The following is a 15332-nucleotide window of genomic DNA, read 5'->3' on the forward strand; positions in this document are numbered from 1 at the left end:
AGAGGATGAAAGTGGACTGTAGGGTGTAGGGGTCAGGTTGTTGTGGGCGGGATTTGTTCAGGTGAGATGACACAGGAAGGTGAAGGTTAAGGAAGAGGTGTGGGCTAGACAGAAATTGTTGGTGTCATCGACCTACAGTTAATAGAGTCACACCTGAGTAGTAAGTGTAGTCATAAAAAAAGCCTCGGGGACCACAGCCTCAGGAACCCACCAACAAATGGAGACGAGGAGGAGCAGTCAAAAAAAAGAGGCCAGAGGAGCCACCAGAAAGCTAACAGAGGACACGCACATTTTATATGATTGCAACCAAATGTCAAACTGCTTAGCCTGTTTTCTCATCTACGAAACTGAGACAGTTAACAATCCCTATTCCAGGGCATACACTGGTTAACAATACACTCTTCAAGTCGAGGAGTAGCTAGAATTAGTTAACATTTCCCATCTTAAGGGTTCTCACCACAGGGCGAGGTCGCATGCTTGTAGGCATGGGGCCTGCAGAGAGCTGCATTCACAAGCCTGTGTGCAGAACAGTCCGTTTTACATCCTACACTGTTGCACCTAGAACCAAGTTGGGTTGGCCCTGAGGTTTCGCCAACCCGACAAACACCAAAGCGGGATTACAGCAACTTGGTCCTTTCCTCGTTGTAGGACTCCCAGTAAGCTACCCCTTCTTGCTAGACCCCTCCCTCACAGACCGGAGGACCCAGCTAGGCTAAGACGATCTTTGGAACACCCCAGAGAATTGGTCCGCTGGCATCGTGGGGCGTCGAAGCCGGTTTCCTAGACGACCTTTCTCCGCTCCAGTTTCTCACTATCCTCAAGGGCTACTAGCCAGTCCTTTAGGCTTCACGCTGCTGTCCCAAGCCCACACTCGAGTCTTTGGGTACGCCAGGAAGTGGTGAGACCTCCCGAGAGCAGTTCGTTTAACGAGGAAGCGTGGTTCGAAGACACTTAAGCCCCACGGTGAACGCTCGAAAGAAAAGCCGAGCGCCGCTGGGCGTGAGATGCCGGTTCAAGCCCTGGATGCAGTCGGGCTGGCGGAGCGCCACGTTTAGTCCCCTGGAGCCGCTGCTCCTTGCGTCCCACCCTCCCGAGGGCCCGCCCCTCAAGCCCCGCCCTCCCGTAGCGGCCCGCGTCCCCGGCTGCAGGTCCCGCCCCTTAGGCTCCCCCCCCCCCATCCCTCAAGCCCCGCCCTTCTCAGAAGGCCCCCGTTGCGGCCCCGCCCCTCCGGCCCCGCCCCCTCAGGTTCCGCTCTCCTCGCCTTCCGAAAACCCGGTTGAGGCCCCGCCCCCTACCGAGGCCCCGCCCCGTGCCCATCCGCGCCTGTGGCTCCCTGCTGATCGCTCCGGAGTCCCGCGGCCCGGGGTGTCGGCTTTCTGCCGCGGGCGGCCGGCGCTGCCCTCCCTGCCTCCCCCTCCCCGCCCCTCCCTCGATCGCCGTGGTCCGGTAGCTCCTGGAGGGCGGCCTGCGGGCGGGCCGCCCTCTCATCCTTAGCCCACCCCCTCTTAAAGCCGCGGCGGGAAGATGAGGTTTCGGGAGCCGCTCCTGGGCGGCAACACCGCGATGCCCGGCTCGTCCCTGCAGCGGGCCTGCCGCCTGCTCGTGGCCGTCTGCGCGCTGCACCTCGGCGTCACCCTAGTCTATTACCTCTCGGGCCGCGACCTGAGCCGCCTGCCTCAGCTAGTGGGAGTCTCCTCTCCATTTAAGGGAGGCACGAACGGCACCGCCGCCAGCAAGCAGCCCCTGGGAGAGCTCCGGACTCGGGGCGCACGGCCGCCCCCTCCTCTAGGAGTCTCCTCGAAGCCTCGCCCGGGTCCCTCCAGCCCTGGAGCGGCTTTTGACCCCGGCCCGAAGAGCAACTTGACTTCGGTCCCAGTGCCCCCTACCACTGCACTGTTGTCGCTACCCGCTTGCCCTGAGGAGTCCCCGCTGCTCGGTAAGAACAAGGATCGGAGGTCAGGGACTCCTCGGATTTCCTCAGTAGGGTCACGGGGATGATTCCCTATGATGTCTTTCAGACTGCTAGCCTCAGGGTTTTGATCAGAGTACTTAATCCCCCCTAGACCAACTTCGGGGCTGATCCGGGAGAGGTTGGCTGGTTGTCTCAGAGGCTGGGGCCCTGCTGGGAAGTTCTCAGGCTCTTCTGGCCCCAGCACCAGAAAAGGCCCTGGAAACATCCTTGTTCTTGCCCAAGGTTCTGGAAATTTTGGAGTTGGGGTCGGTTTAAAGTAGCCGGTAGACTGAAAGGCCGCTTACTGCCTTGCCTACCTGTAGCAACACCGGTAGCAACTTCTACGGTTTGAGGACAGAATCGACTGAGCAAACCACCTCCTATCCCACCATCCTCCACTCTGCCTTTGAACAAATGGCTTAACTTTCTCTTTAAGGGTCGCTTTCTGGTTAATGGAGATAATAGACCGCTTCTGGTTTTAGGGAGTTGTTTTGAAGGAGTAAATGAAACACTGTAACTAGGAGTTTAAATAATGGGGATGAACTTTTAGAAAGTTGCTACAGTGTGGATTTCTTCCTATTGGTAGGTCCTGGACCTAGGGGCCTTCCGTCTCCCACTCCCAAGTTCCTTCTCCTGAAGGTTCCTCTGAAACAAAGTGAGCCTGACTTTCTCCAGGGTCAGCGTGCCTGTGTACTCAGGGGACTGGAGGCCTAAGATGAACCAGATCGCTCCGGATCGCTGGGGGCTGCACTTTTCTGGCACTGCTGTCTCGGTGATCTGAACCCTGACCCTTCCTTCATCAGGCAGGCAGCCGGTAGATGGGCTTACTTTCTAGTACTAAGGAGGCTGGCCCAGGGTAGACCTCTGTGTGGCCTGTAGACCACAGGTTGCTGCTGTCGTTACCAGCCAGGTGGCTGCTCTTTTCTAATTCAGGTTCGAGAGAATGTTGTTCAGAGGAGCCCCACCTCCCCACCAGCAGGCAGGCAGCCTGCCAAGAGCCCTGTCACGTTCCCCGAGAGCCCTGGCAAAGCAGGCCTTCCTATAGTCTCTTGCTCAATTTCTCCAATAATTACTTCAATATTTTCATATCAAGTTTGGGAGGAACCTCTTGGAATTGGCCAAACACGAGCAGGAAATTGAATTCCTTTGGACTGGGTTGTTAATCTGGGAAACAGGAGTAGTTCTCTGGAGGGTGAAGGAGAATATTAGTCCTACTGGTAAACGATAACTTCAAACATTGTAGAGTTCCTTCCTGGGGTGTTAGATAAGCTTGCCTGTGCTTACCTCACAGGGTTGTTGTAGGACTAATTGAGTCTGTGTACATAGTAAGCACAAGATAACAAGTAATCAATAATAGAGTTTGAGGCTTGGAGGCATTGTTTCCATAGACCCCGTAGAGATGTCACTGAAGAACACAGAGGAGGAGAGCAGGTCCCCAGATTACAGAGCATCTGGGCCTTTTGCTTTTGTTTTTGGCTGTTGCCTGGACATTATGCAGATAAAAAGACAAATTAGTAAAAATTACTCCAGGGTCAGGCACATAGCTCGGTCAGTAGAGTCCTTGCCTAGCATGCAGAGAGCATTGGGTGTGATCCCAGCACCCAGTAAAACAGAGCTCTGTGAACCTCTGTGAACGCACGTGCCTGGAGCCACAGCACTTGAGAGGTGGAGACAGCAGGATCAGAAGTTCAAGGTCATCTTCTGTGTTGTAAGTTGGAGGCTAGTCTGGGATACATCAGACCCTGTTTGTTTAAAATGAAAATCAGGTGCCCATGTTTATAGTTGTTTGGAGTATAGGGTCTTCCTGCTGAAATATGAGAGACAGTGGTGGCTATAGTTCTGCTGGGTTTGCTTGGTAATGTGGTGTTGCTAAATTAATCCTAAAACAGACAACTCAAAAGGACCTTTCAGAGAGACAACATTTTAGACTGCAGAGCCAGAGGCCAGGGCCTGACTCTCTTCATGTGACTTGCATGGGACTGATGTTTAGGCTGCTGCTGAGGCCACAATCCCAGAAATGAGGGTAGAGGTTTTTAATTAACTTATTTATTTTTTAACTGTGCTCTTGGATTTGAATGTTTAGGTGCAACTTTTGGAGGTCAGGCAGTTCCTGGCCAGGAGGAATCTTAAGAAAGCTTTCGATCTGCCAGGGACTCTGTGTGTGTGTGTGTGTGTGTGTGTGTGTGTGTGTGTGTGTGTGTGTCTCGGGGCGGGTAATCAGGCCCATCTGTTCAGCTGGGCAGGTGTCAGTTGAAGCCCTTGGCCGTGGTTTTGAGGTTGGTGGGAGGAAGCATCCCTGGGGGTTAGCACTGTGGCCCTTTCACTACTTACAGTTCCTTTCCCTGAGTTCTCTACTTTCTGGTGTCCAGCGGTCTGAGCCAGATGCTTGGATCTTTTTCAGTTGATAGCTGGTGACTTTGAGGTGGTAAGGGACCAGACCAGGCTGCTGTTAGGTTGCTGTTAGATCTGGCTTCGGTTCACCAGGACACTTGAATAGACTTTAGATAGGCTGAGGTTAGAATCGTGCTTCTGCAATAGGTCTGACTGGGGGCAGGCTGCACTGTTTGGAGTTCTCCTGTGGGGCTAGTATGAGTCCCTGGCTCTGTTCCATCCTCCCCAGCCCCAGTGCAGGCTATAAGGGGCTGGCTGACCTTTCCTGAGAAGTTCTCCAACTTGCCCAGAGAATTCTAGTTAGTGCAGCCTTTTCCCCTCTAGCCCCACGACAGGCTTCCAGGTAACTGTACGCTGTCCACTCTACTGGCCATGGCAACGAGGCTCTCTTTTCTGGCCACCTGGATGTTTGCCGGAGATGGGAGGAGCTGCAGCCTTGCGGCTCTTTCCCAGAATGTTTATCTTTTTCTCGAATGTTTTATCTGCTCATATTTGGCACAGCTCAACATGATTTGACTGGCTGTGGCACAGACATTTTGGGTGTGGTGTTGGTCGAGAAGGTAGACAGGCATATCAGGCTGGATTCATTGGGGGAAATAACAGGCTGAGCTGGGACCTGGGACAGATAGTGCAAATCCTTCAAGGGGGCAGGGAGTTCTGGGCATCTTCAATCTCAGAGGCCCTTCTTGCCCAACAATGCTGTAAGGGAAGATAATTGTGTGTATGTGTGTGTGTGTATTTGTGTATGTGTGTGGACCTGTGTGCCATGGTGTGAGTGTGGAGATTGGAGGACAACTTGGGGGAGTCAGTAGTTTTCCACTCTGTGAGTTTCAGGGATAGAACCCATGTTGTCAGGCTTGGTTGCAAACACCTTCACCTGCTGAGCCGTCTGGCTGGCCTAGAATTCTTATCTAGATGCAAACAGGAGCTCTAGGTAGCCAAGGCCCTTTTAGATCACTTGTTGATGGGGCAATTTCCCTGGCTTTTGGAGGGAGGGCTGAGCCTCTGCCGTGGCTTGTGAGTGACGTTGAAGATGAAGTACTTGCTAGGTCTGTTCTGGGCTCTTGGCTCTCAGGCATTTCTCTGTATCAGGCTGCTGCCTCCCTTCACCCATGTGTGCGTGTGCGGACACAGGCAGGCTGATTAGAACAGCCTGTGCTGGGACACGTGGGAGAGGACTGTCCTTGACTTATCCACTCTGGGATGACTGTTGGGACCTCATCCCCTTTCCTTTTTTTTTTTTTTTTTTTCGAGACAGGGTTTCTCTGTAGCTTTGGTGCCTGTCCCAGAACTAGCTCTTGTAGACCAGGCAGAACACGAACTCCCAGAGATCCGCCTGCCTCTGCCTCCCGAATACTGGGATTAAAGGCGTGCGCCACCACCGCCCGGCTCATCCCCCCCCCCCTTTCTTTTAAGGGTGAAATCTCATCCTGGGTATTAGAGGAGGTGCAGAGATCTTCACTTGGATGCAGATCTTGCAGCTTTAAATTTGAGTAACTAGCCCTTTAAGCCAGTTTTGTCTTGCTGCTTCTCTCTGGAGGCAATAATTTATTGATGTGCACACAGATCCTACTGTCTTTATCTAACAGTCATATTAGACAGAACCTAACTACCTGGAGCAGTGAGGTACATTCTAGGAAAAGCATTTCAAAGCCTCACCTCATTTCAGACACAGTCAAGTAGCCAGAAAGTGGATACCTGATTGCTAAAGTCCTTCAGAAATACCCTCCATGACAGTCTGGATCTTTTTTTTATGGTAAAACCTGTTCATTTCTCCCAAATAACATTATGGCAGGAAAAATGAGCCCTGCCTGTTCTTTATTCTACACTTGCTAGGGCTGTGGCTCAGTGATTTGCATATATAACGCCTTGGGTTTAATTCCAGCACAGGGGGTGGGGGGAATCCCAGGTTCGAGTGTGGGAACCACCTTGGCAGAAGGGCGTCAGATGATCTGGGAACATGGAAAATAAGAGCCACATGTGGGGTTGGCTTTAAATCATGGTTTCTTGGTTTGGCATTCCTGGAGGGGACTCGGTGGTTTTCTTGCCTCGGGTTAATGTCCAGAAAGACTAGTTCGGAGGGCCTGGAGTTGCCTTGATAGGGTCCAGAGATTGGAAAGAAGATCCTTCTAAAGTGCTTGTGCACCCCTTCCTCTGAAAGGTCTTATGTGGATGTCGGGATGACTCTGGTAATTGCAGCGTGTACTGTGCACAGCAATAGAGCTACAAAGGAGGAAAAGGGTCTCCCTTGCAGCAATGTACAATTTAGACAAGAGAGACATGATTACTATGTCTCTGAACTGTGTGTGTTTGTCCCTTTCCCTAACAGTCTAACCTCCCTTCCTTTCGTTGAGAAAGAAACTCAGGCTTGATATCAGAGTTCTTCTGTCCTGATTTTATTTGATTGTGTGAAAATTTTCCTTTTCTTTTCGCAGCTGCCCATTAGCTCTGCTGGGTAACCTTAACTTGCTGCTTTATAATGATGATAATGAGATATCAACGGCCATCTGCCTGGGTATTATGGTCTTTGAGTAGCAGCAGGGTAGGGATTTCCAGGCTAATTTAGGGGTTGAGAATGATGGGGCAGCTGATGCCAAGTCAGCCTGAGCCCTCCCACAGGTTCCACCCTGGGACTGTTCAGACTTTGGAGGCACAGTCAACAGGCTTAGCTTGGGCTCAGTGGGCTAAGGGTCTCTGGGAAAGGGGCTTAGTTATTTTTTGGTCAAACCTGGAGATTCCTTCACTTCCAACTTATTTACTCCCTCTGTTTCTTATTCCCATTCTTTGTTCCCTGTTTGTTCCTGCCAAGAGAGACTGAAATTCTGCTTGAATAAATGTCTACTTGGAGTTTGCAGGATTTTTTTTAATGCAGTGAAATGTTAATCTTTTATAAGAAATTGTGTCCATGCATGCCTGTGTGTGTGTGAGTGTCAATATGTGTGTGCACATGTGTGTGTGTCCATGTGTAGGCATGCTTGCACCCTGTGGAGATCACAAGACAACTTTGGGTATTAGTCCTTGCCTTCCACAGTGTTTGAGGCAAGGTTTCTTGTTTGCTGCTGCGTACAGCAGGGCTGCCTGTTCCATGAGCTGCTGGGATTCTCCTGTCTCCTCCTCTCAGACTGGTTGTAGGAGCCCTGGAAATATAGACATGCTATAGCCTGGCTTGTACTTGGGGATTCAGATTTAGGGGCTCCTGATTTCACAGCAAAAACTTTATCCACTGACCATCTCCCCAGCTTCAGAGTGGTCTTCTGATAAATCGGCTTCCCTTGGAGACTCTGGTTTTACATTTGATTCTGCTATAGCTGATGTGCTCCCTGGGCCACTGACCATCCAGGCCCTGCAACTTTGAAGGGCCTTAGCAAGGTGTGGGGCTGAGCTTTATGATCTCCATAGAGCTAGCCTTCCTGTATCTCCTGAAAGCTGCCTGCAGCTGTGACTTAAAATACCTCAGTTGTGAGCCTTTGTTTGTCTGGGTCTGTGCAGGGTGAGGTGAGGGTGACATTGTCCCTGGGAGAGTTCTCTAAGTCCTGTTCTGAAAGTCAGAGACCTCTAGGTTAGAGGGTTGTGGCCTGATTTTAGTTCTAAGTGAACGTGGCCTAAAGGGATTTGTCCTTAGCAGACAGAGGGATGATGAGTCACTTGCCGGGTGTTCTTGTTCTGGTTCCACGTTTTCAGCTCGTCCTCAGCCCTCCACTTCCTTGTACAAATGGAGGCCAGGGGCTGTGTCATTTGTTGATTGTGGCTGAACTCTTAGCAAGGTGTGGGATTTTAAGTATGTTCTGGGTGTACTGTGTAACTATAATGATTTGCCTCAGAGGTGTCAGGACAAAGACCGTGAGTCTTCACGTTTGCTTTTTTTTTTTTTTTCTTTTTTAGGGTAGGAGCAACCGCGTGTGTGTGTGTGTGTGTGTGTGTGTGTGCGCGCAAAATAATGAGGGGGTGGGGTGTATAACTCAGTGCAGAGAACTTGTATGATTTGATGATCTCCAGCTCTGAAAACATACAAACAAAAATCAGGCACATTGAAAATAATTTGCAAAGTTAAAAGAAAGAAAAATACACCCACATTTTTTTCACCCAGATAAAAATGCTTTGCTATTTTCTGCTCGTCTTCTCTTTTGACATGTTTAAGAATATAGCTGCTGCCTTGTTTCTGGGTTTTTGTTGTTTGTTTGTTGTTGACAGTGTCTTCCTAGGTTTCCCAGGCTTGTAACTGCTGCTGTAGCCACTCCAGGACCAGCTCCAGATGGGCTGGTACCATACTCAGTGTACCAGCTAGTTTTTATGCCATTCGACACAAGCTGGAGTCTCTTGGGAAGAGGGAACCTCAGTGGAGAAAATGCTCCCATCAGGTTCGCCTGTGAGTAAGCCTGTGGTCCATTTTCTTAGTGATCGATATCTGTAGGAGGGTCCCTCTATTGTGAGTGGTTCCACCCCTGTGCAGACTGTCCTGGGTGCTGTAAGAAAGCAGCCAGGCAAGCCACGAGGGAGGAACAAGCCAACATGCAGCATCTCTGCATGGCTCAAGTGTCAAATGAAACAATTCCTTGCCTCCCCAAGTTGCTTTTGGTTGTGGTCTTTATCACAGCAATAAAATCCTAACTAAGACACCCAGGGTGACTGATATCTTTACAGGAGGAACAATAAACTGATATGAATTCATACAGATAGCCTGGTTATCATTCTTTTTTTTTTATTCATTGCAATCTTGGTCCTGCATCTTTTAAATAATCACAGAGGTGGGATGGGGATAATTCAGTAGTATAAGGGTGATTGCTAGCAGTTGCGAGGCCCCAGGCTTGATCCCTGTACTGCAAGAAATAATACAAACAAAACAAATAATACAAAATAATATTTTTTGTAATAAAACAAAAGTAGCAAATAAATCACAGAAGCAGTATCATCTAGGTCGGCAGGATATGCCATAGCTGTCTTATAGTCAGCTGTTGTTAGACACATATATGTGGGTGTCTGGAGGTGTGGTGAGCCTTGTGCACCAAATTGTACTTTTTGTATGCTGTCTGTAGAACATTTTCCAAAAGAGAAAAAAAAAAGATGATTTTTTTTTTTTTTTTTGGAGAAGCTCTGGGTTTCAAGCCTCTTACAAAGGGTTAAGTGCATTGGAAATGACAGGTTTGCACAGTGCTGTCGAATGATTACCACTTATGTGGAATGATAGGTCTAGAATTCTGATTAAGAGGAGAAAAGGGTCAGGAAGCGCCTGGGCGGGTCCTTAGAGCTGGCTGAGCAGATCTGCTGCGGATAGAACCCATGGGGATGGTGTGCCCTCAGTAACTTCTCGACTTGTTCCCTTAGCTGCCAGATCCCTGGGTAGGCTCATATGGCCTAATATGGCTCCAGGGCTGAGTGCTGGCTGAGTCCTGGTGGGCCAGCCACTGCTGTTGACATCATCAAGATGTGACAGAGGGGAGGTGGGAAGGAGCCAGCAAATCAGATTCTGAAACACACACGGCTTTCCTGCTACCCCGTGTTCCTGAGTTCCAGGGAGGGGCTGTGGAGTGAGACTCTGACGTTTCCGGGAATTCTCTTAAGGGAAAAGCCTGGGAAAGCCACAGAGCCTGGCTTTCAGTGAGGACTGTGGATTACGTCAACAAAGCCTCAGGCTGCTGCGCTCTCGCTTGGCTCTTTCCAAGGAGTGTATTTTGAAGTTACTCCATTTTGAATGTCCTCAGTGGAACTAAATTCTCTTCGGAGGGGATGTTTGGTATGGAGAATCTGCTGGGGGTCATTTGGCACTGAGCTTTTTGGAGTTAGAGCAAGGTTACATTGAAGGAAGGGGCAGGATTCTGCCAGACCAGCTAGACCCATGTAGCATCTGAGGTCAGGTTCCTTCCTGCCTTTCCATGTGGGCCTGGAGGGGCCTGGTAGGAGCGTCAGCAAATGCTTGGCCCAGTGTCAGGGTTCCTCCTAAAAATGCCTTTAACATTTTCTTTAAAAGTTCATCCCTGTTTTGCTTAATATCCTCTTGCCTTTGACGTCCTGAAACCACAGAGCTGCTGTTGGTGCAACAAGACAGCAACAGCCTGAAGAAAGAGAAAGAGACGGCAGGCAGAAAAGTACTCTAAGATCCGGGAGACTCCGAGAAGCTGAGTGTCAGGCAAGCGGGGGACATGGCCTGGTAGCTTCCTCTATTCAGATAAGCCTTGTAGGCAGCCTAAGCAGGGGCCCTGCTGGCCATCATATTTAAAAGAGACCCCCGAAGGAAAGGACAGACGTGACCTCATTTGCTTATACAGCAGACTTTTATGGACAACTATACTGTACGAAGTGCTAGAGGTAGACACAAACAAGGTCCAGCCTCTGGCGATAGAAGAGTCCCTGCACAGTGGGTGAATCAGGTCCAGAGCCTTTCTGTTCAGAGGCTCTGAGGGGCAGGGAGTGAAATGGGTGGTCTGGACTACGGCCAGCATCAGAAACCAAGGGCCCCTAGCACACAGCGATGCTGGCAACCCTGCCTTAGCCTGTCTGACTCTTCCCGGGCTGTGGTGGGCTGGGGTCTATTGCTGGAAATAGCTCCTGACCTCTTCTAGTTGCTGTCACGCAGCTAAATCTCCCCCTGTTGCCGACAGTGACCCACAGGGTAGGAGAGGGAAGGAAGTGAAGGCCGACGGAGCCGGAAGACGCTAAAAGAGGCAGTGGCGCAGGCTGTTGGGACTGCTGTAGGCAGGAGGGACCTTGGGAAGGCAGTGGAGGAGGCTGGAGTGGAGTGGAGAGGGCAGGGCGGGTCTGCAACCCCGGTGTATTCAGAGTTCTGCCCCTGGGGAGTTAGGCCAATCCAGGGTCCTGTTGCCTCCCTGAAGCTCAAGTGAACTGTTTCTCTCCTCCCTAAATTCTAGTGTGGGGTGTGTGTAGAGATAGCAGCTCTCTCTGTAGTACGGAAGGCCTCAGAAATTCCTTGTGGGGCTCACCACCCACTGCTTTCAGAGCATTTGTGGTGAGGCTGCTTCTAAGGATTCTGGCCCCTCCATCAAATAGGCGTGATGATGTAGCAGGTGCGTGGCTGACTAAGAAACAGAGTGAGGGCCGGGCGATGGTGGCGCACGCCTTTAATCCCAGCACTCGGGAGGCAGAGGCAGGTGGATCTCTGTGAGTTCGAGGTCAGCCTGGTCTACAGAGCTAGTTACAGGACAGGCTCAAAAGCCACAGTGAAACCCTGTCTCGAAAAAAAGAAACAGAGCAAGGGATGGCTCAGCGGTTAAGCGTGCCCTGCTTTTCTAGAGGACCCGAGTTTGGTTCCCAGCACCAACCCTGAGTGGTTCGCAGCCACCTGACTCTTGCTCCTGGGATCTGATTGTCCGGACCTCTGAGGGCGCTTGTGCACACACACAGTAAACACTCACACAGACAGACATGAAGTGAGGAATGGCTCTGTCATACTAGGCAGCTGTGCGGTGTGAGAACGTTGTCTCTGTGGGCTTCAGTGTTCTTCTGTATAAAATGGGGTAATAATAGTATCACTTAAGAGATGAGAGGCTTAGGGAATGGCCATGAAATGGCCTAAAATAGCGCCTGGTACGTGTTAAGCTCTGATTGTGTTGTTTATCCTTGATAGTGGTAATGCTATAGTCCCTTGAGGATACCTGAGGTCACACAAATAGTACTGAACCCTATTTGCCTGTGACAAACCTTAATTTCTAAATCCAGCATAGGTAAGAGACAATAGTAGTAAAAATAGAACAATTTTATAATGGTTACCAATATGCTGCAATAAGAATTTTTTAAGACTAGTGGATGGTTTTTGGAATTTTGCATGTGGTATTTTAGGACAGTAGATAGGGCTAGCCCGGGGTGGTAACAGAAATTGTGGAATGGGAAACTGAAGTGGGGGCTGGAATGCCCATTTTTGATGAATTTCCCCCTTGGCAGGGATTAGGAATTAAACTAGGAACCTTGCGTATTCTAGACAAGCACTCTACCCCTGAGCCACACCTCTGGCCCAGCCTCCCCGTGTGTTTGTGTGTGTGTATATACATACATGCTTGCTCACACGCACACATTGAAGTGTGTACGTGTGGAGGCTAGAGATCAATGTCCTATGTCTTCCTCGATACTTCTCCACCTTACTTTTTGAGCAGGTTTCTCAGTAAGTCTGGAGCTCACTGCCTAGTGTGGGGGCTAGGAAGCTCTGGAACCCCACTCAGCTCATTCTTCCCACCACTAAGTTCACAGACATGTACCACCATGTCTGACTTTGATACGATGCAGGCCGTCTGAATTCAGGTTTTCTGGCTTGCACGGCAAGCACCTTACCCACTGAGCCATACCTTCCTTCTCTCACTCATGTGTCCCACTTTATGGGATCTCTTCTCTTTATAGTCAAAAATGATACCACATTAAAATTTTTTTAAAATTGTCCCTACCACTGTAATAAAGCTACGATGTCAAAGTGCATGCATAATTTACTGTTACATTCATAATTTCATAATTATTGTGTGAGACTAATTTAAATTCAGCTATTTCTATTACCTTCCAAAGTGTAATTTTGCCTATACTTAGCCTGATTATCTTTAGTTGTGGCTGCCTAGTATCTTTTTACCTTTTTTTTTCCCCTGGAACTTGCTCTGTAGGGTAGGTCAGCCTAGCCCCGAACTCAGAGAGCTGACTGCCTTTGCCTCGAGAGTGCTGGGTTTAAAGAAATATGACACCACTTCCTGGCTTAACTGTTTTGTTTTTTAATTAAATATTTTCTTTCCTAATTAAAGGTTTTTCATATGATATACTTGGATCATGTTTTCCCCTCCCCTCGTTTCTCTAGTTCTCACTGTGTAGTTAAGGCTGACCTAAAATTCATAATCCTCCTGCCTCAACCTCATGTCTGTTTACTAACCTTACTGCTAATTCCTTAGTTTTCTTCATTCCAGGTTTCACTGTCCTAATCTTGAACACATTTTGTAGGACATAGTTCTTTTTTTCAATTGAATTACTGAGGCATTTATCTAATTCTTCTTTATCAATAAAAAAATGCAGGAGTCAGACATTGGGGTAAGAACCTGAAAGATCAGAGAAGCAGGGGAGCAGCCACAGTGACTTCCTACCACTTCTGTTCCTTCCTCCAAAAGGGGCTGAGATCCTCTCTAGCCCGCCGTACTACTTCCTGTCTCCTATCTGTCCGTAGTCCTCCAAACCTCTACGGTTCATTTCAGTCAGCTAGTGCCTAGCTCCATCCTCTGACCCAAAGCAAGCTTTGTTTTCAGAATGAAATCAAAATATCACACAACAAATTACTTCCTGGGGATATATTCTTAGAAAGAATCTGTAGGTCAGATATGGTCATCCTGAACATGGGTTCACATTGCCACACTGCTTTCTGAGAGGTCTGGAATTATTCACAGGCTCTGAATTGGAAATTCCCGGCTTCTAAAGAATGTGAATCCGAAGAGAGTGTTGAATCTATCTTGAGCTTCATGTGAACTTTCCAGTGTGTCTCTCTCCCTCTTCCTCTCTCTCCTTTCCTCCCCTGCCCTGTGTGTGTGTGTGTGTGTGTGTGTGAGAGAGAGAGAGAGAGAGAGAGAGAGAGAGAGAGAGAGAGAGAGAGACAAAGAGACAGAGACAGAGAGAGACAGAGAGGATTTTCCCAAGCGTGGCATGCTTTTTCAGACAGTGACTGCCTCTATCTCTGGGCTGTTCTTGCCTGGGTTCTCTAAAGAGAAGTCTGCTGATTCTTTATACTCCATAAGCAGAGATGATTTATACAAATCATCTTTTTCCTCCTTCCTTTAAAAGCAAAGCCAAGCTTATAGAATAGGATCGGATGTTAGCTATAAAAGCCTGACTTTAAAATGATATTGGTCTAAACCTTTGTGAGTTGGTTGCAGTCATAGAGACTCTTAGGAATAGTTTGTGACAGACTAGCCTGGGTGCTTGATCTTTTAACCTGAGTGGACAAATTCCTGTGTTACAGCTCTGGTTTATAGAAGCCAATAACAGCGCCCAAATCAAAGAACACTGAAATCATACTGGATTAAAAATAAGTTGATGCAGTTGTCTAAGATCTACAACTATGAAGGCTTAGTATTTTCCTTGCACATGCCTTTTGTCTGGCTTAGAGGGCTGGAGGTTGAGTTCAGGGCCTCGTACATGCCAGGGCACGCCTCTCTGGGAGGCCAGTAGAAGCTTGCTTAATTGCATAAATGGTAAAGTGATTAGAGCCAGTGATTTCAAATGACCACAAGTTTCTAGATCCAGGAGATGGGACCGTATTCAACTTGTAAGAGGCACTGCCTTCCTCTTCTAGTCACTTCCTGTATCTTCTACCAAATTCACAGTTCCCTTCTGATGTTGTAAGACACTTTGGGTCCCTTGAATCAGGTCAGAGCTGTTTTCTTGCTATGTGAAATGGGATCATTGTTTTCCTTGGAGGGTTCACAAGAGGATCCATGACATGAGGTGTATAATTGTTGATCAGTGATGCTTCTTGGGCACAGAAACATACATTCAGTTCCTTAGGCTGACTTGGTCAAGTGTCTTGCCAATGGAGAGTTGTGAAGTTTATGGAAGCAGAAAACTCAGAGTTGAGACTGGCCTGGCTGTGTGGACGGACCTCCTCCAGGCCCCAAGGAGAAGGGCTTCACCTTGTTCATCCGCACTGGGAACATACTTGGACTGAGTGCTTCCACATGTTAGGTGTGCCAGGTATTTGTAGCGACCTGCACAGCCTTCTCAGGGTGGACAGTTTGTGAGTATTCAAATCAAACAGTTACAAGTTTTTCAGAGGGAGCCAGAAAGGAGTGTTTGTGGAGTTGGGTACTTTGTAGACCCAGGCTTGAGTCTCAGCTCAAGAAATGCACACTTGCCCTGCCCTCACACGGTGTTGTGGTTTACAGATTCACACCTGAGAACTATGCAACCGAGTTACAAGAAAGCTCTCTCTCTGTTTCTCTCTCTCTGTTTCTCTCTCTCTGTTTCTCTCTCTCTGTTTCTCTCTCTCTCTCTCTCTCTCTCTCTCTCTCTCTCTCTCTCTCTC

The 15332-nt window shown here is 48.9% G+C and overlaps 1 protein-coding gene across 1 annotated transcript in view; it reads left to right on the plus strand.

The window, feature by feature from the left end:
• Positions 1–1324: 1324 nt before the first annotated feature.
• B4galt1 (beta-1,4-galactosyltransferase 1) overlaps positions 1325–15332 on the plus strand; it is a 47449-nt gene continuing 33441 nt past the window's right edge. The window contains exon 1 of the mRNA XM_050155924.1: positions 1325–1936. Coding sequence (XP_050011881.1) covers positions 1525–1936 — 412 coding nt within the window. The 5' untranslated portion in view covers positions 1325–1524. The remainder of the gene's footprint in view (positions 1937–15332) is intronic.

Source organism: Alexandromys fortis, unplaced genomic scaffold, assembly GCF_014885135.2.
Source record: "Alexandromys fortis isolate MF-2015 unplaced genomic scaffold, M_Fortis_MF-2015_v1.1 scaffold_92, whole genome shotgun sequence".
Lineage (NCBI taxonomy): Eukaryota > Metazoa > Chordata > Mammalia > Rodentia > Cricetidae > Alexandromys > Alexandromys fortis.